At 38.7% G+C, this 22175-nt stretch overlaps 7 protein-coding genes across 15 annotated transcripts; 5 read left to right on the top strand and 2 right to left on the bottom strand.

The window, feature by feature from the left end:
* Positions 1–27: 27 nt before the first annotated feature.
* On the bottom strand, positions 28–2515 carry LOC104764044 (aquaporin SIP1-1). The gene is made up of 3 exons (XM_010487478.3): positions 1996–2515; positions 956–1228; positions 28–450 (listed from the first exon to the last, which is right to left on the bottom strand). Exons 1-3 carry the CDS (start codon positions 2284–2286, stop codon positions 292–294), a joined length of 723 nt encoding a protein of 240 aa, XP_010485780.1. The 5' UTR covers positions 2287–2515; the 3' UTR covers positions 28–291.
* A 1130-nt stretch (positions 2516–3645) lies between these two features.
* On the top strand, positions 3646–4562 carry LOC104767322 (agamous-like MADS-box protein AGL62). The gene has a single exon (XM_010491364.3). The coding sequence runs from the start codon at positions 3698–3700 to the stop codon at positions 4280–4282; it is 585 nt and encodes a 194-aa protein (XP_010489666.1). The 5' UTR covers positions 3646–3697; the 3' UTR covers positions 4283–4562.
* A 484-nt stretch (positions 4563–5046) lies between these two features.
* Positions 5047–7722, top strand: LOC104764045 (glyceraldehyde-3-phosphate dehydrogenase GAPC1, cytosolic). The gene is made up of 9 exons (XM_010487479.2): positions 5047–5467; positions 5583–5612; positions 5710–5810; positions 6157–6272; positions 6359–6458; positions 6574–6720; positions 6808–6868; positions 6962–7202; positions 7298–7722. The coding sequence occupies exons 1-9, from the start codon at positions 5464–5466 to the stop codon at positions 7512–7514; spliced, it is 1017 nt and encodes a 338-aa protein (XP_010485781.1). The 5' UTR covers positions 5047–5463; the 3' UTR covers positions 7515–7722.
* Positions 7723–8125: 403 nt separating this feature from the next.
* LOC104764046 (pentatricopeptide repeat-containing protein At3g04130, mitochondrial-like) lies at positions 8126–14035 on the top strand. 7 transcript variants are annotated; one of them, XM_087502999.1, is made up of 18 exons: positions 8126–8423; positions 8508–8542; positions 8652–8714; positions 8819–8912; positions 9007–9068; positions 9155–9200; positions 9332–9501; positions 9705–9807; positions 9905–10087; positions 10176–10258; positions 10380–10537; positions 10634–10687; positions 10878–10911; positions 11016–11053; positions 11155–11279; positions 11415–11549; positions 11656–12088; positions 12195–14035. In XM_087502999.1, exons 17-18 carry the CDS (start codon positions 11975–11977, stop codon positions 13746–13748), a joined length of 1668 nt encoding a protein of 555 aa, XP_087359125.1. In that variant the 5' UTR covers positions 8126–8423; positions 8508–8542; positions 8652–8714; positions 8819–8912; positions 9007–9068; positions 9155–9200; positions 9332–9501; positions 9705–9807; positions 9905–10087; positions 10176–10258; positions 10380–10537; positions 10634–10687; positions 10878–10911; positions 11016–11053; positions 11155–11279; positions 11415–11549; positions 11656–11974; the 3' UTR covers positions 13749–14035. The 7 variants fall into 7 exon arrangements, 4 of the variants coding, with proteins under 4 accessions (XP_087359125.1, XP_087359123.1, XP_087359124.1 ...); XM_087502997.1 differs by lacking the exons at positions 8508–8542; positions 10878–10911; XM_087502998.1 differs by having other exon boundaries at positions 10176–10275; positions 10634–11053; positions 11415–12088.
* A 589-nt stretch (positions 14036–14624) lies between these two features.
* Positions 14625–17367, top strand: LOC104764048 (uncharacterized). Of its 2 annotated transcripts, none has more exons than XM_010487485.3 (2): positions 14625–15921; positions 15996–17367. In XM_010487485.3, exons 1-2 carry the CDS (start codon positions 15205–15207, stop codon positions 17247–17249), a joined length of 1971 nt encoding a protein of 656 aa, XP_010485787.1. In that variant the 5' UTR covers positions 14625–15204; the 3' UTR covers positions 17250–17367. The 2 variants fall into 2 exon arrangements, with proteins under 2 accessions (XP_010485787.1, XP_087359122.1); XM_087502996.1 differs by having other exon boundaries at positions 14657–15921; positions 15988–17367.
* Positions 17368–17712: 345 nt separating this feature from the next.
* LOC147920052 (transcription factor GTE12-like) lies at positions 17713–18940 on the top strand. Its single transcript, XM_087503001.1, has one exon. It carries the CDS (start codon positions 17713–17715, stop codon positions 18730–18732), a length of 1020 nt encoding a protein of 339 aa, XP_087359127.1. The 3' UTR covers positions 18733–18940.
* Positions 18941–18958: 18 nt separating this feature from the next.
* LOC104764049 (U11/U12 small nuclear ribonucleoprotein 48 kDa protein-like) lies at positions 18959–22090 on the bottom strand. 2 transcript variants are annotated; one of them, XM_010487488.3, is made up of 5 exons: positions 20665–22090; positions 20462–20576; positions 20248–20355; positions 19491–20025; positions 18959–19180 (listed from the first exon to the last, which is right to left on the bottom strand). In XM_010487488.3, the coding sequence occupies exons 1-4, from the start codon at positions 22032–22034 to the stop codon at positions 19504–19506; spliced, it is 2115 nt and encodes a 704-aa protein (XP_010485790.2). In that variant the 5' UTR covers positions 22035–22090; the 3' UTR covers positions 18959–19180; positions 19491–19503. The 2 variants fall into 2 exon arrangements, with proteins under 2 accessions (XP_010485790.2, XP_010485789.2); XM_010487487.3 differs by having other exon boundaries at positions 18959–19398.
* Between the last annotated feature and the right edge of the window lie 85 nt (positions 22091–22175).

The following is a 22175-nucleotide window of genomic DNA, read 5'->3' on the forward strand; positions in this document are numbered from 1 at the left end:
CCGAATAGAAGCAAACTAAACCAGAAATTGATAACAATAAAATCGATTCCAAACCGAAAGAGAGTCTGAATGATTTGATTTATGAACAAACAAGAGAAAAGGTTTACGTCCTTACAAAATCTATAAATTAAGCGAGTGAATCTAAACAATAACAAGGAGGAGACTTTGATTTTTATTTTTACTTTTCTTTTGTAGGCTCCTTATTTTAGAATGGACCAACTCTGTGAGTCTTTTCTACAGCCCAAACCGGTGAAGGACCTGACTGGTGGACTCTCACAATTGGGGTTTTCCTCAAGCTTTCTTTTGTTTCTTCTTCTGGGGTCGAGGTGGAGGGAAGATAGAACGGAAGAGCAATGCAGCAGATAATGCTCCTACGAAGGAACTAATCCAGTAGACGTAGATATGATCCCATGTGTTGTGGGAGCTGTACATGTATGCCCACCCAAATGCCTGCATTGCAAACACAACATGGTTATCGATCTTTGAGGATACAATATTCATAATCCTGGGTTTACGAGTGTTGGCACTAAACGAATGATGTCAATACGTGACACAACACAATAAGGTTGTTTCTGCAATATATCAGGTGACTCTTATGGGTCTATCTCTTCCTAATATAGAATATACGAAAGACAAGAAGAGACTAGTTTTAATCGAAGTAAAGTTTTCTGATCTGCAACACAGTAAAAAAAAATGGGGAGCAACTCAATTATGACACATGTTGATGATGCATACATAGCTCTATAATCATATCTGCGAGAGGTTGATGATAACACAGTGCAAGAAGAAGCACAGAAGTAAGCATTAACCAATTGTGACACAACCTTTGGTGGTTATTATATAGTAACTAACAGAATAAACAGACTTGTGAGTGGAAAAAACAGAGCATGTGACATGATGTGAACATGCATACGGGATGTATCAGGCAAAGCAATGAGATATAATGTATACTTACGATGGCAGGATTCATGGCTGGTCCAGTGTATTTAGACCCGGCGACAACAAATGTGATGGTTGCCAGAGCAAGCAAGAACGTCTTAGCGAGCATTCTCCGTGGACCCTTGAGGATAATTAGCAAAACCGCAAAGGTAATACCAAAACTTAAGATCGTTTCTGCAATAGCTCCAGTGTGCACATCAACCTGAAGGGAAGGTCCTGCAATCATGTGCTTGTACTTCTCTGGTATAAACTCCATGATGGCCAATGCACCTCCTGCAGCACCAACTGCCTGGAACCACCAAAAAAAACATTTTACATTTGCTTTTCAAACATTTTTTTAGCAAAAGGATATCAAAATCAAGAATCAGTGAAAAGAAGGATCATTTTGTTCCAGCCAAAAGGAAATAAAGTCATTTTGCTCGATTTAACTCTGCAAAGAGTACAAGTTACTCCTTGCTAAATCAGGTTTACCAACTTTTACAATTAATAGTCTTTCCATCTCTTTATGTTATACACAGCAGGGAACACGCAAGAAGCTTCAGAAAAAGCTAAGGAACAAATAAAGGAAGATAAGGTTTTCTTTTCCTACTTTAATTAAGTGGTAAACACATAGATCAGCAAACAAACGTAAAAAGTTAGTAAAAGAATCTGATTCTCTCTGTGTTCTTCTTTACAAGAAAACTCAAACCTAACCTATATTAACAAGATCAAAGTGAGAATATACAAACAACAGAAGATCAGACTCATTGTACCAAAATGATAGGAAGAAATTGAGCAAGAAAAAGTCGAATTATACTTCAACCAAACTAAAATAGGGCTTACAAGTGGGGAAAAATCTCATGAAAAAGCATATACTATATAGATTTCATACAAAACAAGATTCTAATTCTCAGACAAAACACAAACCTATATACACATTTGAACGAAACTATCACAGATCACAGATATTTGACTAAATCAAGTAAACCCAAAACGTAAGAAGTAGAACAGGAAGTGATAAAAATTCATAATTTAGACTCAAAGCAAGAAATGATTTGGATCTTAGAATTTGTATACCTGAGCAGGTAATCTAATAGCCAAAGAGAAAAGAGTATCGCCGGGGATACCAGCGACATAAAAGGCAGCGCTTCCGGTAGGATTAAAGCTAGCACCGCCGAAGATAATAGTGAAGATCGAGACGTAAACGAAAATCATCAACGTCAAGATCACCAACGGAGCCCAAGCGATACCCTGCAAATCGCCGGCGGAGATAATCGCAGCCGTCTGAATTCCGAAGGTTGCGGAGAGGACAACCCAAGAGAAGGTCATCAACATATCACCAATCGCCGACTTCACCACACCCATCATCTTCGTGACAAATCTCTCTTGTCTGTTTTTGGGATCTGGTAGTGGTTATGTACTTCGCCTGTCTGCTTTTGGCTTTGTCACACCTATTTTCTCCTCTAATAGAAATTTTCTTTTATTTATATTTAATTGTTTATTTATCTAATGAAAACGAAGATGTCTTTTGAATGAGTAACTAACCGATGATGGTCTTATTACTCTTACTCATATAGTGATTACGAAAATTTTTCATAAAAGAATATATTTATTTCACCTATACGTGGTTTTAAATTCTAATCAAAGTGAGGGATTTTTTAAAAATGTTCAAATTAAGCATAAATTTTTCATCAGATTTGGTGGATTCTTATAAGTTTAACCTTTATATGAGAGATCGAAACCATTTTTAGATGTATTTCATGTTATATAATTTTAGAAATTTCAAAATTTTACATATTTTATGACATACTGGATATCAAACTGTAAATTCGCCATTTTACAACCACAAAATTTTAAATCCTGAATGTAATATGTTTTTGTGGACTTAAACATCTTATGACATATATATATGTTTATTTTTGCACAAGTGTTACGTTATATTATATCCCATCCTTCTCGAATTTTTTTTCTTCTACATAGTAGCTAGTGACTTCTGTTTATTTTTTTGTTTTGAAACTATGCTGATATATATGTTCCCTCTAAGGGTTAATCAAACTTGTTACCTAAAAATCAATAATTCTTCCGATCCATGAATGGTCATTTGGACGACTAGCCATTACACCAATTAGATAACCATGATATTGATATATACTAGTATTTAAAAAAGTGTTAGACGTTAATTAGGCGGTAATCCAACGCCTAACGCTTACTCGGAATTTAGAAAATTTTAGACGGTTTAGACGTTTACACTATAAACTATTATATATGATATTATATACATAATTATACAAAAATATGTATAAGAATAATAAAAATATTAAATCAAAAACAGAAAAATAAATAAAAACATTATTTCAGTTCATTTAAAATAACATATCAAACATTTATAATTATGTTTACAGAAGTAAACCTTAATTAAAAAATTTCAAATATACTAAAATAATAATACTACAATTTTAGGCGGTGCTATAGCGCCTAGCGCCTAGACGGAGTAGAGGCGGACGCCTAGAACGTGTTTTTGAATCCTGATATTTGTTGACTCATTAATTAAAGATGTGAAAGATTTTTGAATATGTTAAAGTGGTTGCCAAAATGTTTAGTCAAATTTCTTAATTAGTCAATATTTTCATTAGATTTACATTAAATGTTTATTAAGTTCATAACATATATGTATCTCTTTCTTTTCCTATAAATAGATTGTATCCAATGCCTGGTTTTATCATGACATAAAACTAAAACACCTACTAGAAATAAAACACTTCGGTTTCTGACGCAAAGAATGGGAAGAAAAACAAAGGGGAAGCAAAAGATCGAGATGAAGAAGGTTGACAACTATGGTGATAGGATGATTGCGTTCTCAAAACGCAAAGGCGGGATTTTCAAGAAATTGAACGAGCTCGTATCAATGTGTGACGTCGAAGTTGCTATCTTGGTTTTCTCTCAAGCCGGAAAGCCGTATACGTTCGCATTTCCGTCCATGACCGAAGTGGCTGCCCGGTTGAACCCATCGGGACAAGAACTTTTTGCCAAAGGCCATACGGGACCGCTAGTGGAAGCTTATAAGAAACAAAGGATCCATGACGGCCTAGTTAAAATGGAGGCACTTGAGAAGGAGCTTGCACTAGATCTAGACGAGCTGAAAGAGGTAAAGAAATCAAGTAAGGAAAAGAAGTTAGACAAAAAGTGGTGGAACATTCCTGAGGAAGGCTTGAGCATGAAGGAGATGCAGCGAAGGCACCAAGCGCTTTTCGACTTACATGATAACTTATGTGAAATGTTTTTCCCACTAATGGGGAAAGACGGTGGTAGTTCATCTTCTCGTAGTTTGGGATATGACCATTCTGGTGGTAGCGCATCTGATTAAACTAATAATTTAGCATGCATGGCTCTCTCGATTGAAAAAGATGGTGATGGTTCATTTGCTGGTTGTGCGGGACGTGGACAGTCTGGTGGTGCGTACGTGACTGCGTGTGTCATGATCATTTTTTTTCTATTGTTAATGGCTTAAAATAAAGGTTTAGTTCGATGATTATTGATATGTTTAAGAGATGAAAATATTCATCAACTTCTCTATATCTATTGGTCGTCGTTGTATTCTAAATGTTCTTTTAAATGCATTAAAATTATGTTTTTATTGGTGCTAAGAAGTTATATAAATGAACCATAACTTCGAAGCTTCTATAAGTAAAACAAGTCATAAGCTCTAGTATAGGACATATGTATAGCTTTCGATCGGGAGAGGGTTTCCTAAATTACAAGAACAACAATGTACAGTTGTAATTTTTGAAATGAATGTCACATACTCGCATGTATAATATTTAGGCCTTTAGATAATATACAGTACTTGATTTTATTTATTTGTTAGGTTTTGTTGGTTCTCTCGTATAATTAATACACAAAACAAAATATAGATATATTTTTTTTCTTATTTTGAAAATATTGGAAATCATATAAAACTTTCCAAATTTCTTAGTCCACTACACATCAATATTTTCTTATTTTTTATAAGGAAAGGTATCACAAGATAATTGACTTATATTTTCTCTTGGAATATATTATTTGGGCGTTACGTTCTAGAAAATTGGAAACCGTCTACTAAAATGGGCATCTCGTGAACTCGTGGCAGTCAAACAATGGCCGGCGCAAAGCAGCATGTCCAAAATACGCTGCGTTTCATGCCGAACCCGAACCATTCGAAGATTTAAAGAATATTCTAGATCAGCGCGTGAGATGCAGACGCCACGTCTCGCCTCAGGAATGACGACATTTGCCAAAACAATATGGATACAACTGTAAATAAGGCTAAGTGTCCATGGGTAATTCGGTCATTTAGTTAAGAAAAATATTGAATCAGATCTGACTTTTTTCCCAAGAAAAAATCTCAGCCACTAGATCTTTCTCAACCCCTTCTTCACGTTCTTCACTCTTTTAAATAGCCTCTTCACGGAGCCATCTCAGTCACCATCTCATCACACTGTAAAATCTCTCTTCCTCTTTGTGAATCTCATCTTCAACCTCTCTGTCTCTCGCGTTTTCGAATCAACGATGGGTGAGTCTATCTCTCTCTCTCTCTCTTTTCCTCAATCTCTTTGCTCGTCACTGTTATTTACGATGTTGTGTTTTCTGATCCGATCGTTTTTGGATTTTTTTTTTTTCCCTTGTAGCTGACAAGAAGATTAAGATCGGAATCAACGGTGAGTTTCGGATTGATTTTATATATTTGTTAGGTTTTGTTGGCTCTCTCGTATATCTAGATCTAGAATCTGACTCGTGGGTTTGTGTAATCGCTAGGATTCGGAAGAATCGGTCGTTTGGTCGCTAGGGTTGTTCTTCAGAGGGACGATGTTGAGCTCGTTGCCGTCAACGACCCCTTCATCACTACTGAGTACATGGTTAGTGTTTCTTCCTTGGTTTTAACGGTGTTTCGATCTTGGGCTGGTTAATATTATCTGTTAATTATAGGGTTTCAATGAGTCACTCAGATCTCCTTATTTCGTCGTCCTGATTTTGAAGATTAATCGTATATACATATATTCACGTTTATGCATGTGAGTTTGATGATTTGTTTAAGAGCTTAGATCCGAAGAGTTTTGTGTTCTCTTTTCATGTTGCTTGGATCATGTGTGAATCTAATGATTGCTTTAGTGTCCCGTTATCGTATTGATTGGCCTTGCTGTGATTACACTTAAATATGATTGAACGTTTTAATTGATTGCGCTCTGTTTTTGATTGCTGCAGACCTACATGTTCAAGTACGACAGTGTTCACGGCCAATGGAAGCACAATGAACTCAAGATCAAGGATGACAAGACCCTTCTCTTCGGTGAGAAGCCAGTCACTGTTTTCGGCATTAGGTACATATATGGTCCATTATCTGTCTTTATGCATATTTAATATCAGTTGGGAGTTTCAGTCTCATTAGTTTTTGGTATTTGTGAAGGAACCCTGAGGATATCCCATGGGCCGAGGCTGGAGCAGACTACGTTGTTGAGTCTACCGGTGTCTTCACTGACAAGGACAAGGCTGCTGCTCACTTGAAGGTTTGTCTTGTTTTGTTTGGTTATTTTGTGTGTTTGTATTGATAGAAATTGTTTCATTAGCTAGAATTTGCTTTACTGTTCATTAAACTAAACGAGTGACTTGTTGTTTGTTCAGGGTGGTGCCAAGAAGGTTGTCATCTCTGCCCCCAGCAAAGACGCTCCCATGTTTGTTGTTGGTGTCAATGAGCACGAATACAAGTCTGACCTTGACATTGTCTCCAACGCCAGCTGCACCACTAACTGCCTTGCTCCCCTTGCCAAGGTATATTATCTGATAGTGTAAAGATCAATTTGACTGTGTTTCAGACGTGAATAATTTTCGTTAACAATCTCTGGTTTCTTTGTGTAGGTTATCAACGACAGGTTTGGAATTGTTGAGGGTCTTATGACAACCGTCCACTCAATCACTGGTAAATTTCTCCATCTTCAATGAATTTTTTACAAACTTTTCGTACCTATATGTGAAAATATTGTGACCTAATGGATATGCTTTATTTCATCAGCTACCCAGAAGACCGTTGATGGTCCATCAATGAAGGACTGGAGAGGTGGAAGAGCTGCCTCATTCAACATTATTCCCAGCAGCACTGGAGCTGCCAAGGCTGTCGGAAAGGTGCTTCCAGCCCTTAACGGAAAGTTGACTGGAATGTCTTTCCGTGTTCCAACTGTTGATGTCTCAGTTGTTGACCTCACCGTCAGACTCGAGAAGGCTGCTACCTACGATGAAATCAAAAAGGCTATCAAGTAAGCGTTTGGGCACCATACAAATTCAATTCTCTTAAGATTCCAGTAGAGATCATCAAAGTAACTAACAAAGTGTTTTTACTACCGATATTTAGGGAGGAATCTGAAGGCAAGCTAAAGGGAATCCTTGGATACACCGAAGATGATGTTGTCTCAACTGACTTCGTTGGTGACAACAGGTCGAGCATCTTTGACGCCAAGGCCGGAATTGCATTGAGCGACAAGTTTGTGAAATTGGTGTCATGGTACGACAACGAATGGGGTTACAGTTCCCGTGTGGTCGATTTGATCGTCCACATGTCCAAGGCCTAAATCTAAGAAGCAGTTGTCGAATGATGGGGAGTGGAAAGTCATATGTTCATCCCTAGATTGGTCTGAATTTGTCGGTTTTTATAATAAAATTTCTTCGAACTAAAAACCTTGTTTTTTTTTGTGTGTTATGGTTTTTGCTATTCTCATTCATGTGAGGTGATGGGAATTTGTAGACCGATGTTTTAATGAAGCCTTTTTCGTTTGCCTATTGTTTTATACTACTCTACCCACAGAAGCATAAGAAATTCGTTAAAAAGTTTCGCTCATATATAATGCATCTCAACCACGCAATAGTTTCATACACATTCTTTCATAAAACTCATATTCTTGGTTGAATACAATTATTAATCACATTGAATTGGTAAGTATTTTTTTTAAAATACAGGGATTTTTAAAAATAAGGACGGTATACTTTATGTCCCCAGAAAAACAGTTGTACTTTAAACTTTATTTAGGGTTTGCTTTTGGGCTTATATTAACTTGGAAAATTAAAGTTGTAGGGCTTTTGTTTAGATTAGCCCATGTGTGTTGGTTTTATTATATAAAATTTAATATTGGAAAAAGAAAATTTCCTTTTGCGCGACAAATAAGAGATAGGAATAGGAATTTCCTTTTCTTCTTTTTTCTCATCCGTTTATAAATAATACACTCTTCCCTGAGAGACTGATGAGACTGTGAAATCAAGTTATCATCAGAGAGACTCTTCACTAGGAGAAGAGAAAGAAAAAAAGCACAACTATGAGAAACAAAAGTTGCGACTTGCGAGAGAGAGAGAGAGAGAGATAGATTCGAGGAGGATGGCGACGAGAGAGAGAGAGAGAGAGAGCAGCCAGCAAACGTACCCCAACAAGTCATCGTGCTCGTTGATCGATTTATTTGACCTATCGATGACGGACTTGGCGATGAGTCGTACGTATTTTCTTTTGGTTTTATGTTTTTTGAGATTGATTTTGTTCGATGATGATGGATTTAATGTGATTATGGGTGAATTAGGGGTTGACGAGCCTTCTAACGCCTTCACCATCTGTGTTAAGTATAATTCCTTGATAGTTTTAATTATTTCGTTATTGCTATAAGAATTTGGTCTCAGAGTCAGTCTTCTAATATTTAACTCTCTGAATCTTTTGATGATTTCAGATATGGTGCGGGTGAGGATTGGGGGGGGGGGGGGGGGGGGGGGGACCTTGTTGTTTCCATGGCGTAATTCTCTTTTATCTCTCTCTCATCTTATTATTGAATTTGTCTGATATTCTTTCTAGTGATTGATGGTTTCGTGTGGTGTTTGATTGTCTCATTGACTGCAGCGAAACTGAGTGTTACGAACACAGCTAGCTAGCTCTACCAAAATCCATGAATGAGACCCTGAGCAACGTCCAAGAAGAAGAAGAACCCCTCCAGGTTCTGTTTCAAATCATCCTTCACTCTTCTTTCAAGCTTTTATTTCAAACATCATATACTTTCTTTTTATTTTTAACCATTTTTGTTGTTGCAGGATAACCGAGAGCCGTGTTACGGACCTGTAGCTACAACACACGGTCAACACAACAAGGCCAGGTTCTGAATATATCATTCTTTGTGAGAATATTTGATAACCTCTGTCTCTTGTCTTTTAAGATTGATTCACTCTCTCATGATTTCAGATTTGGTGCAGGTGAGGACTCGGAGGATCTTGTTGTTTCCATGGCGGTATCTCTCTCTTCTTACTCCCTCTTTCATCTTATTATTTCATTTACCTCTCTATTCCTAGCTTGTGAGTTATTGATGCTTCTTTCTTTTTTTGTTGTTGTGTTGATTAATCATTGTCTCTCTTACTGCAGGGAAACGAGTGAGTGTTACTGGCTAGTGTTTAAGAAAAACATTGCTAGGTAGCACTATCAAACATATTCCGGAAAATGAAGCCATCAAAAAGCAAAAGCTAGATGATGAAAAATCAGGACAGGTGGGAGCCAAATAGTTACAAAATCATCCTGATTCACTCTGTAACTCAGTACGTGATTTAAACTCTTTTCTCCTCATCATTGATTTATGACCAAAGATGGAAATATCCAACTTCTTGCTCTTTAAGTAATCTATCTCAGAATCCTTTGCTTTTCTCTATTTTGGTCTGTATCAAGTTTAACTAACTTCAGACTAATCCCAGTGATTGACTGTTTTTTTAACTTTGTGTGTTGATTGCCTCACTAACTGCAGGGAAATATATCTAGCTACACCATTCTGATTCAGGAAAATCAAGCCTCAGGAAATAAAAACTTACTCCTACCGAAGCAAGCACAGAGATCAACAACAAAGCCAGGTTCTATATCATTCTTTGTGAGATTGTATTGTAGTTAATTAAGTGAGATCATGAGAGGCCGTTCTAATTCTTTTTTGTTTTCTTGTTCATTTAACAGTAATCTCCGGGATACAAACGTTGTGAGGTATAAAACAAGGAGAACATTCCTTTCCCAAACCATCACTGGTAGTTTTCTCATGGAGACAAGTTGATGAACATAGCTGCTCTCTCTACCAATCTGATTCACGAGTATCAAGCCAACCAAGGATGCAGAAATCAACAACAAGACCGCATATGCTAGGTATCTATATCATTATTTGTGAGATCTTACTGTAGTTAAGTGAGATGAGAAACCATTCTAATGTTTTTTTTTCTTGTTCATTCAACAGTAATCTCGGGGATGTTGACGTCGGAACAAATATAAAACAAGGAGAACATTCCTTGCCTAAACCACCACTGCAGGTTTCTCACGGTGAGAAATCAACACAAGTGCGCCAAATTGTTTCAAAATCAGATTGATCCACTCCAACTATGGTATTACGTTCCTCTTATAATTATTGTTTTCTTTGTGTATGTTGATTGCTGCATTGCAGGGAAACGAGTGTTGAAAACATAGCTAGCAATACCAAACTGAATATGGAAAGTCAAGCCAGAACCAGAAACCGCAACGCTGCTACTCCACTGGAAAAAACGAGGTCTTGCTCACACCCAAGTTTTAAGCTTGACATGTGAAAAAGCAGAGAACAAGAAGGCAATGCATCTAGTTTCACGGAGTTATATTTGTACTTCATAAATAGAAAACTAAACTAAACCAATGTGTTCTGTGATTTGATGCCGATCTCAACAGCTCCAGAATTGCCTGCATCACAAGGAAGTACACCACATCTGCTAGAATTTTCAGGTAAATGCTCTGTATCAGAAAGTCTCATCACTTTATAGCATACTTATAGCTTAATGAAACTGTTTAGTTAACCCTGCAAGGATCTCATTTCTTACCGTAAGTGTCTGTTGTCTTCTTTATTAACTCTACCACTTTATGTTCAAAATTGTTGCTCCATCTTTTTTGTTTTTAAAGCATGATACTTTTGCAGGTCTTTGATGAATAGAGTTACCAAACTAATGTCGGTAATTACAAAGGAATTAGTTTAGGATTAAGCCTTATGTTCATGAGTTTTCATGTTCTTAGTTTCAAAGTTGCAATTATTAAGTCTTTTGCTTCTCTATATCAGGTTGGGTTCTACGCGATGGATGGAAAGTCATTCTCCAGGTAAGCTCATCTTTATATGATATAGTCTAACACTTATAGCGGTACAATCTTGGTTTTTGACCGTAGATCGAATCTAAGAGGAATTAGGAATTCTATATCAGGCTTACAACTGGGAATCTCACAAACATGATTGGTGGAGAATTGAATGGAAAAGTTCCCGACATCGCAAAATCTGGGTTTGTTTCTGCATGGTTGCCACCACCATCTCAGTCTCTTGCACCAGAAGGTAAGAATAAATTGGTTTCCAAGAATTAATGAGCTTTTGTTTATATATGAGTTTTTGATCAAATAACCCATTACTGATCATCCATCACTATTGTTTCAATCATCATACTTCTTTTAACCATTCTTGTTACTGCAGGATAAAGGGCCGTTAGAACCAGTTTGATGCTGACTATGAACCATCTCACCATACATTTTTATCTCTGATCAAACAGCTGTTTGCAGTGGCGGAGCTAGGAATTCAATTCATCAGGGTCAAAATATAATTTAAGAGGTCAATTGTGTTATTAATTTTTTTTTATAGGGGTCAATTCTGCTATTTTATCAGGGTCAATTTGATTTTTTTCCTAAAAATTTAACTAAATTTAAAATTTCACCAGAGTCAATTGACCCACGCGCTTCTACCCTAGCTCTGCCCATGGCTGTTTCACAAGAGAGATTATGTAATAGAGAAAAGCTGTGAAACAGGAGAAGAAGCTTGACCGGAAATACCGATTTAGCGTTTTAAGTTTTGCCATAAAATTAGATTTTATGTTTGCCATAAAATTATGAAGCAATGTAAGTAGGCACAAGAAGCTTGTTAATAAATGGGTGGATTAGAAGATTTAAAGCTTGTCTCAATTACAACATAGTTCATTAGAAACCAGAACCCAACCGGTGCTCAAACCAAAACGGTATTTGGGCTCTAAATGGGCCACCATGTCATGTTCTATGGACTCAAAAACCCTACTCTGCGATTTAGTCCTCGTCAAATCTCTCCGGCGAGACGGCCGTCGTCTTTCTCACATTTTTACCATTGCCTCCACCTCTCAGGTACGAGCTTTTGAGTTTTAACGTCTCAATTATGTTCGTTATATGTCACCGTTAAGATCCGAATTTCATTTATGGCGATAAAAATTGGATTTTTATGTGGTTGCAGTTGAAGAACCCTCGATTCTGGGTTTTAGGAATTCTCCTGATGTCTTGGCTTATTCAGAATCGCATTGGAAACACCTTCTTACGCCTTAAACCCTCGGTTTCTATGGCTCTTACCTCTACGTTCATCAAGAATCTCTCTACAGTTTCGGAGCAGACACTTGATGAATCTTCACAGTCTGAGGAGATATGGAATGTAATTGTAGGTAGAGCAGGTGATAGAGACAGTGAAGATGAGGTTTTTAATCGTCTATCAAACGATGAACTCTGTAACAGAATCAATCTCTCTGATGGTTTGGTTCATAAGCTGCTTCATAGGTTTAGAGATGACTGGAGATCTGCGCTTGGTGTTCTGAGATGGGCTGAGTCTTGTAAAGGGCACAAACATTCTAATGATTCTTATGATATGGCGGTGGATATTCTCGGCAAGGCGAAGAAATGGGATCGTATGAAGGAGTTTGTGGAGAGAATGAGAGGAGATAAGCTTGTTACTTTGAACACTGTTGCTAAGATCATGAGGAGATTTGCTGGTGCTGGGGAATGGGAAGAAGCAGTGGGAATATTTGATAAATTGGGTGAATTTGGATTGGAGAAGAACACAGAATCGATGAATCTGCTGCTCGATACGCTTTGCAAGGAGAAAAGAGTCGAGCAGGCTCGGGTAGTTTTGCTAGAGCTTAAGTCACACATTACACCAAATGCTCATACCTTTAATATCTTCATTCACGGTTGGTGTAAGGCAAATAGAGTCGAGGAAGCTCTTTGGACGATCCAAGAGATGAAAGGTCATGGTATTCAACCTTGTGTTATTAGCTATACGACGATTATAAGGTGTTATTGCCAGCAGTCTGAGTTTATAAAGGTCTATGAGATGCTCAGTGAAATGGAAGCTAATGGGTCTCCTCCGAATTCTATTACTTACACGACTATTATGGCTTCTCTTAATGCACAGAAAGAGTTTGAGGAGGCATTACGGGTAGCTACAAGGATGAAAAGATCCGGTTGTAAACCTGATGTTCTTTTCTACAACTGTTTGATTCACACGCTTGCTAGAGCTGGTCGGTTAGAAGAAGCTGAGCGTGTTTTCAGAGTTGAGATGCCAGAGCTTGGTGTTTCCATGAATACATCTACCTATAACTCCATGATCGCTATGTACTGCCATCACGATGAGGAACACAAGGCGGTTGAGCTTCTCAAGGAAATGGAGAGTTCCAAGCTTTGTGATCCGGATGTTCATACGTATCACCGGTTGCTGAGATCTTGTTTTAAGAGAGGAGATGTAGTTGAGGTTGGAAAATTATTGAAAGAAATGGTGACTAAACATCACCTCAGCCTCGATGAATCGACTTATACTTTTCTTATACAGAGGTTATGCAGAGCCAATATATGTGAGTGGGCGTATTGTCTATTCGAGGAGATGATTAGCCAAGATATCACGCCGAGGCACCGGACTTGTTTGCTGCTCTTGGAAGAGGTCAAGAAGAAGAATATGCATGAGTCCGCTGAGAGAATCGAACACATCATGAAGACTGTGAAACTCACTGCCCCTGTAAAGTGAGATTTTTACTATGGCTGGACCTGTAATTTCTTGCGGCATCTTACCTGCTTATTGCGGTATGGTTAAGAGAGAAGGTAGACAATTTGTGGTACTGTTGAATAGGGGGAGATTGTAGATTGTGAAAATTTGGGCACTTCAGGCTTTAGAAAGAAGACAAGACCAGATCATGCGTAAAAATGTTCCTTGTGTTCTCCATTCAACCACATTGTAGTGTAGATTTATAAGTACATTGGTCATTGGTAAGAGAAAACTTCTATTTCAAATACAAGAATTGTTAAGGTTTGCAACTCTGGAGTTGATTGATTCTGACACAGTCTTGAAAGTAAAGAGGTTGGTTCGGCAAGCTGTGTTTGTTGTCTGCTCTGACTCAAATCTTTTTAAGGGTCTCTTAATTGAGACGTCTGAAGATCGAGTCTTACAAGATTTATACACATGAGAAGTAAGGAAAAACACTTTCTTTAATATATAAAGCATTGAGTTTAGGGAACAGATACATGTGCGTTTGGATGCGTCCACACAACACACCGACAGAAAGGTAGATCCATATTACTAACCCCAAAAAGCCCAAACAAAACAAAGAAATTATCTTTTTAGGATTTTTTTTGTTTTCTAATTGAGTAGTCTTCTTCAACCACGTAATGATGGTTAAGCTTTAACTACGAATCATTATGCATGTTTTAGTGAATTATTGAGTAGATATTATTAAGGGCCCTCAAGTGGTTAGCTAGCTGCCACAAGGGGGGGGGGGGCGCTTTTTATTTGGTCTACATCTATCAAATTGCAGATTTATTGAGCACAAAGTACAAAACCTACTAAGATTAAATAATACCTCCACGGCTCCACGTCTGGTTTCAACAAAACGAGCGACGCGTCTAATTAGATGAAACATCCATTCAATTATTACTTTTGAACTTTACTGAAATATACAACCATAACAAGATCCTGCTACGTATTTCTCTCGAAAAATCAAAACAAAAATTCTTGCTGCAGAATAATATTCTTTACACATTCTTCTTTTTTTCTCGAAAATTAAACTTTTTAATCTGTTAGAGATCATAAAAAGAGATTAACAAATGATAAAATAACGTCAGATATGGTCCACTCACGGGGAATGAAGGAATCTTGTATATCTTCGATGCTCCCAAAATTACTATTTTTATACTTTTTCTGGTAACACATAATCACAAGTTCCGTCCGTCTCCGCCACAACAACACGATCTTCAAGACTTCTCCTTTTTTTTGTTGTCTTCTACTTCATCACCTTGTGTTCGTCGTAAAACAAATATATCTCCATTGATTTCAAAACCATTCATATTCTTCTTTGTATTCTACTTCCTCTGTTTTCTCTTTATTTATTTCCCTCATCACATATGCTCTGTTTTTTTAAAAATCTTTGAGTCTTTAATTTTGGTTTAACAAAAACCGAGTAAAACCCGGTTTGAAATCTAAACCGGAAATGCCACCGCCGATATTTCCTCTCCGGTGGGAAAGCACCGGAGACCAGTGGTGGTACGCTTCACCGATCGATTGCGCCGCCGCGAACGGTCTATACGACGTCGTCATCGAGCTTCTTCACCAAGACACAAACCTCCTCGTTAAACTCACTTCCCTCCGCCGTATCCGCCGCCTCGAAACCGTCTGGGACGACGGAGACGGTAACAACTGCCACGTGGCTCTTAACCGCTCCCGAGTCGCTAGAAGACTAATAGAAGAGTGCGAAATCGGAAACGGAGATAACTCTCTCATCAGAGCTGGCTACGGCGGGTGGCTGCTTTACACCGCCGCTTCCGCCGGAGATTTAGAATTCGTGAAGAAGCTTCTAGAGAGAGATCCACTTCTCGTGTTCGGTGAAGGAGAATACGGCGTCACTGATATCCTCTACGCGGCCGCACGAGGTCGAAACGACGACGTGTTTCGTCTCGTCCTTGACTTCGCTTTGTTGCCGGCTGATATCGCCGGCGTCGAAGAAATCAACGGTGAAAAGTTAACTGAGAAACAGTTAATAGTAAAAGAGGAGATGGTAAAAAGAGGAGTCCACAGTGCCGCGAGAGGCGGACACGTGACAATTCTCGATGAACTCTTACTCTCTGGCAAATACGACGACGTTTCAAAACTCAGAGATGCGTTTGGTTCTACTCTGTTACACTCTGCTTCTAGCAGAGCTCAAATCGAAGTAAGAAACTACACAAATCAAATCATTTTATTTACATTAATTAATGCATATATAATTTATGGATAGTAATGCAGGTGGTGAAGTATCTTGTGTCGAAGTATGATTCGATCATGGAGGTTCAAGATAGCCATGGAAACACAGCGTTACATATAGCTGCTTACAAGGGTCATTTAGATGTAGTGGAGGTTCTTATTAACGAATCTCCACCGTTGATATCTGTTGTTAACGGAGATGGTGACACGTTTCTTCACACGGTCGTCTCTGGTTTTGCTGCGTCCGGGTTTAAACGGTTGGACCGGCAGATGGAGCTTTTGAAGAAGTTAGTCTCAGGAGAAACCGTTGACTTTTCTGAGATCGTCAACGTTAGAAATTGTAACGGAAGAACTGTGGTTCATCTAGCTGTGATGGATAATCTTAACGCCGTTAGACCTGACGTCGTTGAGAGTCTGTTGAGAATCCCTGGCGTTGATCTTAACGTCGTTGATTCGTACGGGATGACTGCCGTTGATTTGCTTAAACGGCAAACGCCGAAAACGCTGGTTTCTGAGTTGTTGATCAAACGGCTTGTTTCCGCTGGTGGGAGATCAAACTGCGGTGAGAGCGTTTCGCGGTTTAGAGAAGAGCGTTATGGATTCTGCGGTAGTCCAGGAACTTCGTTTGAGATATCTGATTCTGAGATTTTTCTATTCACGGCGGCGAGAACGGATCACACCGCTGAATTAAGAAGTCCAGACAGAGAGAGTTTTGATGGGATCAGTGAGTGTTCGACTGAAATCTCCACGCATTCGAAACGCAAACGCCGCGGTGGTGGAGGAACAGGAGCGCGTCTTAAGCTTCTTTTACGGTGGGCGAAGAAGGAAGAGTCGGAGGAGAATCGTCGTTTCTCAGGAGATAACAACAACAACCGTCGTGTTCCTCTCAGAGAGATGTATTCGCCGTCGGGTTGTAACAGAGGAGGAAGAGCGTTTCCGATGAGAACAGAGAGTGGTGATCTCCCGAGTTTGGCAGTGAGATTGAAATTTACTCAAGGGTTGATGAAAGGTGTCGTGGTTCAGGAATCTCCTAGGTTCGTGTTCTCTCCTCCGGCGGTTTCTGATTACTCTGGAGCTCCGTCGTCGGCTTGCTCGTCGCCGTTTCAGACGGTTTCTTCGGAATTAGGGAGAAGAACACCAGCGATGAAGAAAAAGGGATCTTTTATGGACAGATACTTGTGTTTTGGGGGTAAAGGATTAGCCTTTGATGGTTCTTCTGAGTTGAATAATGGCTCCTCTGGTCATCGTCTCCGTCCACGGAGTTTCAAACGAGCCATCTCTTTGGTTTCTTCTTGAAATCACATAGTTTTCTTTTGTCACACGTAATCTTTACCCTTTAACTCAAGGGGTTACATTTAAATTCATATAATTGTAAGAAAAGTGAAATAAAAATAGATTTTTGGTTTTTATAAAAGGAAAATTGAAGTTTGAAAGTATTATTTTCGTTTTTTTTTTAATTGGGATAATTAGTAATTTATATACATCTCCATATTGGAATTGGATTAGGAGTTTTTTTTTTTTTTTAATCATATTACAAATTTCCTTTTCTCTATTTCCTATCCTATCTATATGTTGAGACCAAACTCTAGTTCATGTGTAATTAGGAGTTACTCCTTTTTAAAAACTTCAAAACCGAGCTCCATATAAACTTCAAAACCCTAGTTTCTCTCTATCATTCTTCGTGTGTCTAGTTCAATCGAACACACGAAGACGCTCCGTTTGAACTGGGGTTTGTGCTTTTCTCTGTCGAGTTTTTATCATGTTTGTAAGAATGGTTACAGAAACCAAACTGCGGATAAACGTTTGCTCTGAAGCCAATCGATCGAGGAAGAAGCGTGGAGCTGAAGAGGTAGAAGAAGAGGTAGAAGAAGAGGCTGATCAGGCGAAGAAGAAGCAAAAGATGGATCGCGATAGCGAGTTGTCCTTGCATGGCCTGTGTCTAGAGGTACTAAAATCGACGAGAGACGAATGGTATGGTTGGCGTTTTGAGGAGCTCGTCATTGAAAAACCTGATTATTTCTCTGTTATATCAAAACCAATGGATTTCGTCACAATCAAGTCCAAACTCGCCAAGAATCTCTACGTGAATATTGCTGAAGAGTTTCCCAAAGATGTTCAATTAGTCTTTGCGAATGCGATTCGTTATTATCCTCCTGAGAATCCGGTTCACAAGAACGCTACGAAGCTTAAGAAGTTTTTTGAGTTAAGGTGGGAATCGGTAAAGAAGAAGATAGCTTGTGGGAGAGTTAACTTGAACCAAAAGGTTTCTCTTTCGATAAATCCAGTGAAAGAGCAGAGCAAAGAGGATAAGCCTGAGAGAAAATTCGAATTCGATCAAGGTTTAATGCCCTTATCTCCTACGAAGGCTCTTCGTGCGGCAACAATCAAGATTCGATTTGCAGATACTATCGGGAAAGCCAAATATAGAAAGCTTATTGACGAGAGTGGTGGTAACAAAGCTGATGTGATGATGAGAATGCAGAAAGAAAAGCAACGTTTAGAAAAAAGGGAACGTGAAGTGAAAGCTAGAATCGAAGGTGAGCCTAGAGCCGCCAGGTTGAAAGTGCTATGCAAGGAACGGCTTGCATTAGAGGAGTTGGAAGAAGAAGCCAAATTCAATATTGTAGATAACTTGAAAACTATGAAGGAGATGGTGAAACTCTGTGGTGGATCCTATCTGGCAAGAAGAACTCGGAGGATTGAAAAGCTTGGTCTGTTTTTAAGAATTGAGGATTATTGGCCGGAACTGGAAGAGATTAAGGAGGAAGGAGAAATCTAGTAGAGTCTCCTACATAAACGTCTCGTGTAATTACTTATGGCCAACCTTTCATTCAGCATTTGAGGAATCCTTAGCCAATTGCAGTGCTAGTTCCTTAAGTTGCAAGTTTCTCTTCAGCTGACACAAGCTGTTATATTATTGGTTTATTTTTGTTTCGTAACAGTGTTTTGTTTTGGTTTTCTGGATTTTAAGTAAAACTATATGATTATGACAGGAATTAGAGAAGTTTGAGGCAAAACTGAAATAGGAACAAAAGCAAAATCAGTACGGATTACATCACTAAACTAGTGCTCTGTCATCTACATCCATTTCCTAAAGTAACAACAGAGACTTAAAAACATAGGAGTATCTCACAATTACGATCACTTGTGGAGTTCACCATTTCTTCCCAGCAATCTCATGGCTCACGGCGTGTTCATAGCAAGAACATACTTGAATTAACTTCAATCTGTCACAACCAGAGAAGAAAAAAGAAACTGAAATATATATACATAAATGGTAACTACAGTGAAACTACAAATCCAAGAGAGCTGGAAATTGAGTATCACCAAGTGAGATAAAGACAGATAACATTCAGATGCATCAAACAAGGTAAGAATTTGGTTAGGATACAAAAGAGGATACGGATTCACACATAATTGCTCTGATGCTCCAGGTAAACTTTTACTGCAAGATCATCGGGATATAGCACCCATTTTAAAGTCAGACCAGCCCACACGGTGATAAGGAGATAGAGAGGTGGTTCTAAATTGACTTACCTTCTTTTTAATTTCACTCCCTTTCTGTTGGATTATATCTATCTTCAAACGAATTTTGATTCCTAGGTTCCCGACTGCGGCGGTCACAAGGATCATCCCTTTTGGTCCTGTAATCTGATGAACTCTTCTCACGAGATGATCTGTGGCTTCGATGATAAGACTTCTTTTCAAGGCTATGTCGTTTGGTCCTTGTGAATTCATCATCTCTTCGATCACTTTGCTTATATGATCTGTGACTCTTCTGTCTCTGCGAAATACTTGAATCATACTCCTCATGCCGGTTTACTTTATCTGTATTGTTTCTACTATCCTTTGAATATTCAGTATCTGCATGTTTCTCTCCTTTCCATTGCTTATAGACTCTTGATGATGCATCTGTTAATGTTGATGGTGCAGTATTGTATCCAACGTCACTTTCTTTCTCATCGTTGCCTATAGAAGACGGGGATTGTAATGGCATTCCTTTCTCAAAACTTCCAATCCCTCCTGCTAGCTTAATTTCTTCTGTATATTCTTCTATTATATCACGTAACACCTACAAACAAAAGATAGAGAAAAATCAGTGAAAGAAGCAGATAATGTAAGTTTATTGCTAACTGAACTATGATCATAATGAAAGTATGATGTTAGAAAGGGCCAGTTTTCTCAATCCGACACTTTTTCTATCCAAATATTCACTGATCATTTTGCATCAAAACATTCACAACACAAGAAACTGTGATTATGAATAGGCATTGAAAAGGAAACCGCTTCTTACCTGTTGAGGCGTTCGTTTCACCTTCTTACCACGGTATGACATTCTCCTACGCTTGTAATCTCTCTCTTCAGCTAAAAGCTCTTCTCTTGTCTTCCTTCTATTCATATCCTACACCATTATAAACAATATATATATAGTTCAGTTCCTTCAATATAAGTTCCCTACAGTAATATTTGTTTCTTTCATGTTATATAACAGTTAGTTTAGTATTAACCTGATTTGATGAGCGCTGTCTCGGAAGACCATCATGATCAATAATAGGCTGATAGCTAGAACGTCTTTTCCGTTCTTCCTCAGCTTTAGCTGTCATAACACCAAGCTCGGCCAACCTACAAATTGACAGAGAGACATCATGAGCAATCAAACTCAGATCCAAACATGATATGATTAATAGCCTTTGAAAGATTTCAAACCTACCGCTGATATCTTGTTAGTGGCTGGGCATATCGTATCGCCCTTATTTTCCCTTCAAGCATGGATCTTTCATACAATGCTGCAACAGCTGCTGCAACACGGGACACAGATATCACCTGAGCACTGTCCAAAGTTTTGCCTCCTTCCCCACCTGAACTACTCTCGAACGGCTTCTCCATCTTCTCATCCTTATTACTCAACCTTGCATCATCCAAATCCTCGACAACTCCAGAGGATTTAGGTGTGGTTCTTTCAGACCGAAACAACATTATTTGAGAAGCAGATTCTACTATGCACTGTTTAAACATATCCAGAGCAAAAAACTTGCCATTTCCTTCTCCATACAAGACAGCAAGTTGAGAAGCTAACCAAGAAAACACTCGAACCAAGACTGGACACTCAAATATTCTACTTTTGCAGCTCATAATCTTCTGCACACCAACAGCATTAACATCAGACTCCAACATAAATCCACAAGCTTCTTTCACAACCGGTTTCAAACACAACCGAAAGAGCAAGAATATATGATCTCTCATGTAAGTATCAATTATTACACCAAATCTTGTAGAATTAACCAGAATCCATGAGCTCAACTCGCTCGTTTCAATCACTTTCAAACCCAGAACAGCAGAAAGAACACTATAGGAATACGAATTTGGGTAATCCCTCCACTGATCAATCTCACTCTTTATTGCACAGAGATCAGACGGTAGTATCCCTAACATACTATTTTCCTCCTTCTCATCAAGAACTACCAAATCGCTACATTGCACAGATAGAACATTAGGAAGTGTTAAAGTTCGCTTTTTTACATCGAGCTCGGAGAAGTTCACAGCTCCAGGACAATCTTTGTAGAAGAAACTAGTTCCAAAATCAGCTAACTCATCATCTAAGGAGACACAGAGCTCACCATCATCGTTGTTCATCTGTACTTCACAGGGTAACTCGAGTTTGTTCCGGTAACTACTAAAAGATCCAAGAAGGTGAGTGAGGTCAAGAGGATTTGGGCAACGAAGTGAATGGAGAAAGAGAGCTTCTGGTGGCATTAAGTGATTTGAATCAAAAGGGCAACGAACGAAACCGCCATTCCCGTCCTTCTGGAGACGATGAGAGTAGTCTAAAGCTACATTTTGAGAGAGAGAATCTAGGGTTCTTTGACATTCCGACAGCAGAGACTGTAAAGAGGAGATAGTACCGGAGAGCTCGCGAATCGGCGGCGGAGATGGAGCGATGGGGTGAGTGTTAAGGTTTTGAAGAGGAGGTGGAGGAGGAGGTCGAAAGAAGAAATTAGGATTAGGGTTTGGAGGAGGATAATGGTGGAAGAAGTTTGGATTAGGGTTTTGATAGTGCGGAAACGACGGTGGTCGATCCATGAGTTCCGACGACGGCGAACTTCACTGAAAACGCTGTGAATTGAATTGTGTGATTCGAAAAAAGACGTTTCCTATATAAAGCCCATTTAACGAGGCCCATTAATTTCCTTATACGGTCCATATCCATATTTTATTTTTCTT

The sequence above is a fragment of the Camelina sativa genome, chromosome 19 (assembly GCF_030686135.1).
Source record: "Camelina sativa cultivar CO46 ecotype springtype chromosome 19, ASM3068613v1".
NCBI lineage: Eukaryota > Viridiplantae > Streptophyta > Magnoliopsida > Brassicales > Brassicaceae > Camelina > Camelina sativa.

Bases quoted from the DNA above. Each gene is read 5' to 3' on its own strand.
- LOC104764044 (XM_010487478.3), bottom strand. From the start codon at position 2,286: ATGATGGGTGTGGTGAAGTCGGCGATTGGTGATATGTTGATGACCTTC. The intron at 1,229-1,995 runs GTATACAAATTC...TGGTGGTTCCAG, and splicing joins CTATTAGATTACCTGCTCAG to GCAGTTGGTGCTGCAGGAGG. The intron at 451-955 runs GTAAGTATACAT...TTTGCAATGCAG, and splicing joins CAGCCATGAATCCTGCCATC to GCATTTGGGTGGGCATACAT.
- LOC104767322 (XM_010491364.3), top strand. From the start codon at position 3,698: ATGGGAAGAAAAACAAAGGGGAAGCAAAAGATCGAGATGAAGAAGGTT.
- LOC104764046 (XM_087502998.1), top strand. From the start codon at position 11,975: ATGTCATGTTCTATGGACTCAAAAACCCTACTCTGCGATTTAGTCCTC. The intron at 12,089-12,194 runs GTACGAGCTTTT...ATGTGGTTGCAG, and splicing joins CCATTGCCTCCACCTCTCAG to TTGAAGAACCCTCGATTCTG.
- LOC104764049 (XM_010487488.3), bottom strand. From the start codon at position 22,034: ATGGATCGACCACCGTCGTTTCCGCACTATCAAAACCCTAATCCAAAC. The intron at 20,577-20,664 runs GTAGGTTTGAAA...GTCAATTTGTAG, and splicing joins CCACTAACAAGATATCAGCG to GTTGGCCGAGCTTGGTGTTA. The intron at 20,026-20,247 runs GTAAGAAGCGGT...TTTTGTTTGTAG, and splicing joins TGAAACGAACGCCTCAACAG to GTGTTACGTGATATAATAGA.
- LOC104764045 (XM_010487479.2), top strand. The intron at 5,613-5,709 runs GTGAGTTTCGGA...TGTAATCGCTAG, and splicing joins GATTAAGATCGGAATCAACG to GATTCGGAAGAATCGGTCGT. The intron at 6,869-6,961 runs GTAAATTTCTCC...TTATTTCATCAG, and splicing joins AACCGTCCACTCAATCACTG to CTACCCAGAAGACCGTTGAT.
- LOC104764048 (XM_010487485.3), top strand. From the start codon at position 15,205: ATGCCACCGCCGATATTTCCTCTCCGGTGGGAAAGCACCGGAGACCAG. The intron at 15,922-15,995 runs GTAAGAAACTAC...ATAGTAATGCAG, and splicing joins CTAGCAGAGCTCAAATCGAA to GTGGTGAAGTATCTTGTGTC.
- LOC147920052 (XM_087503001.1), top strand. From the start codon at position 17,713: ATGTTTGTAAGAATGGTTACAGAAACCAAACTGCGGATAAACGTTTGC.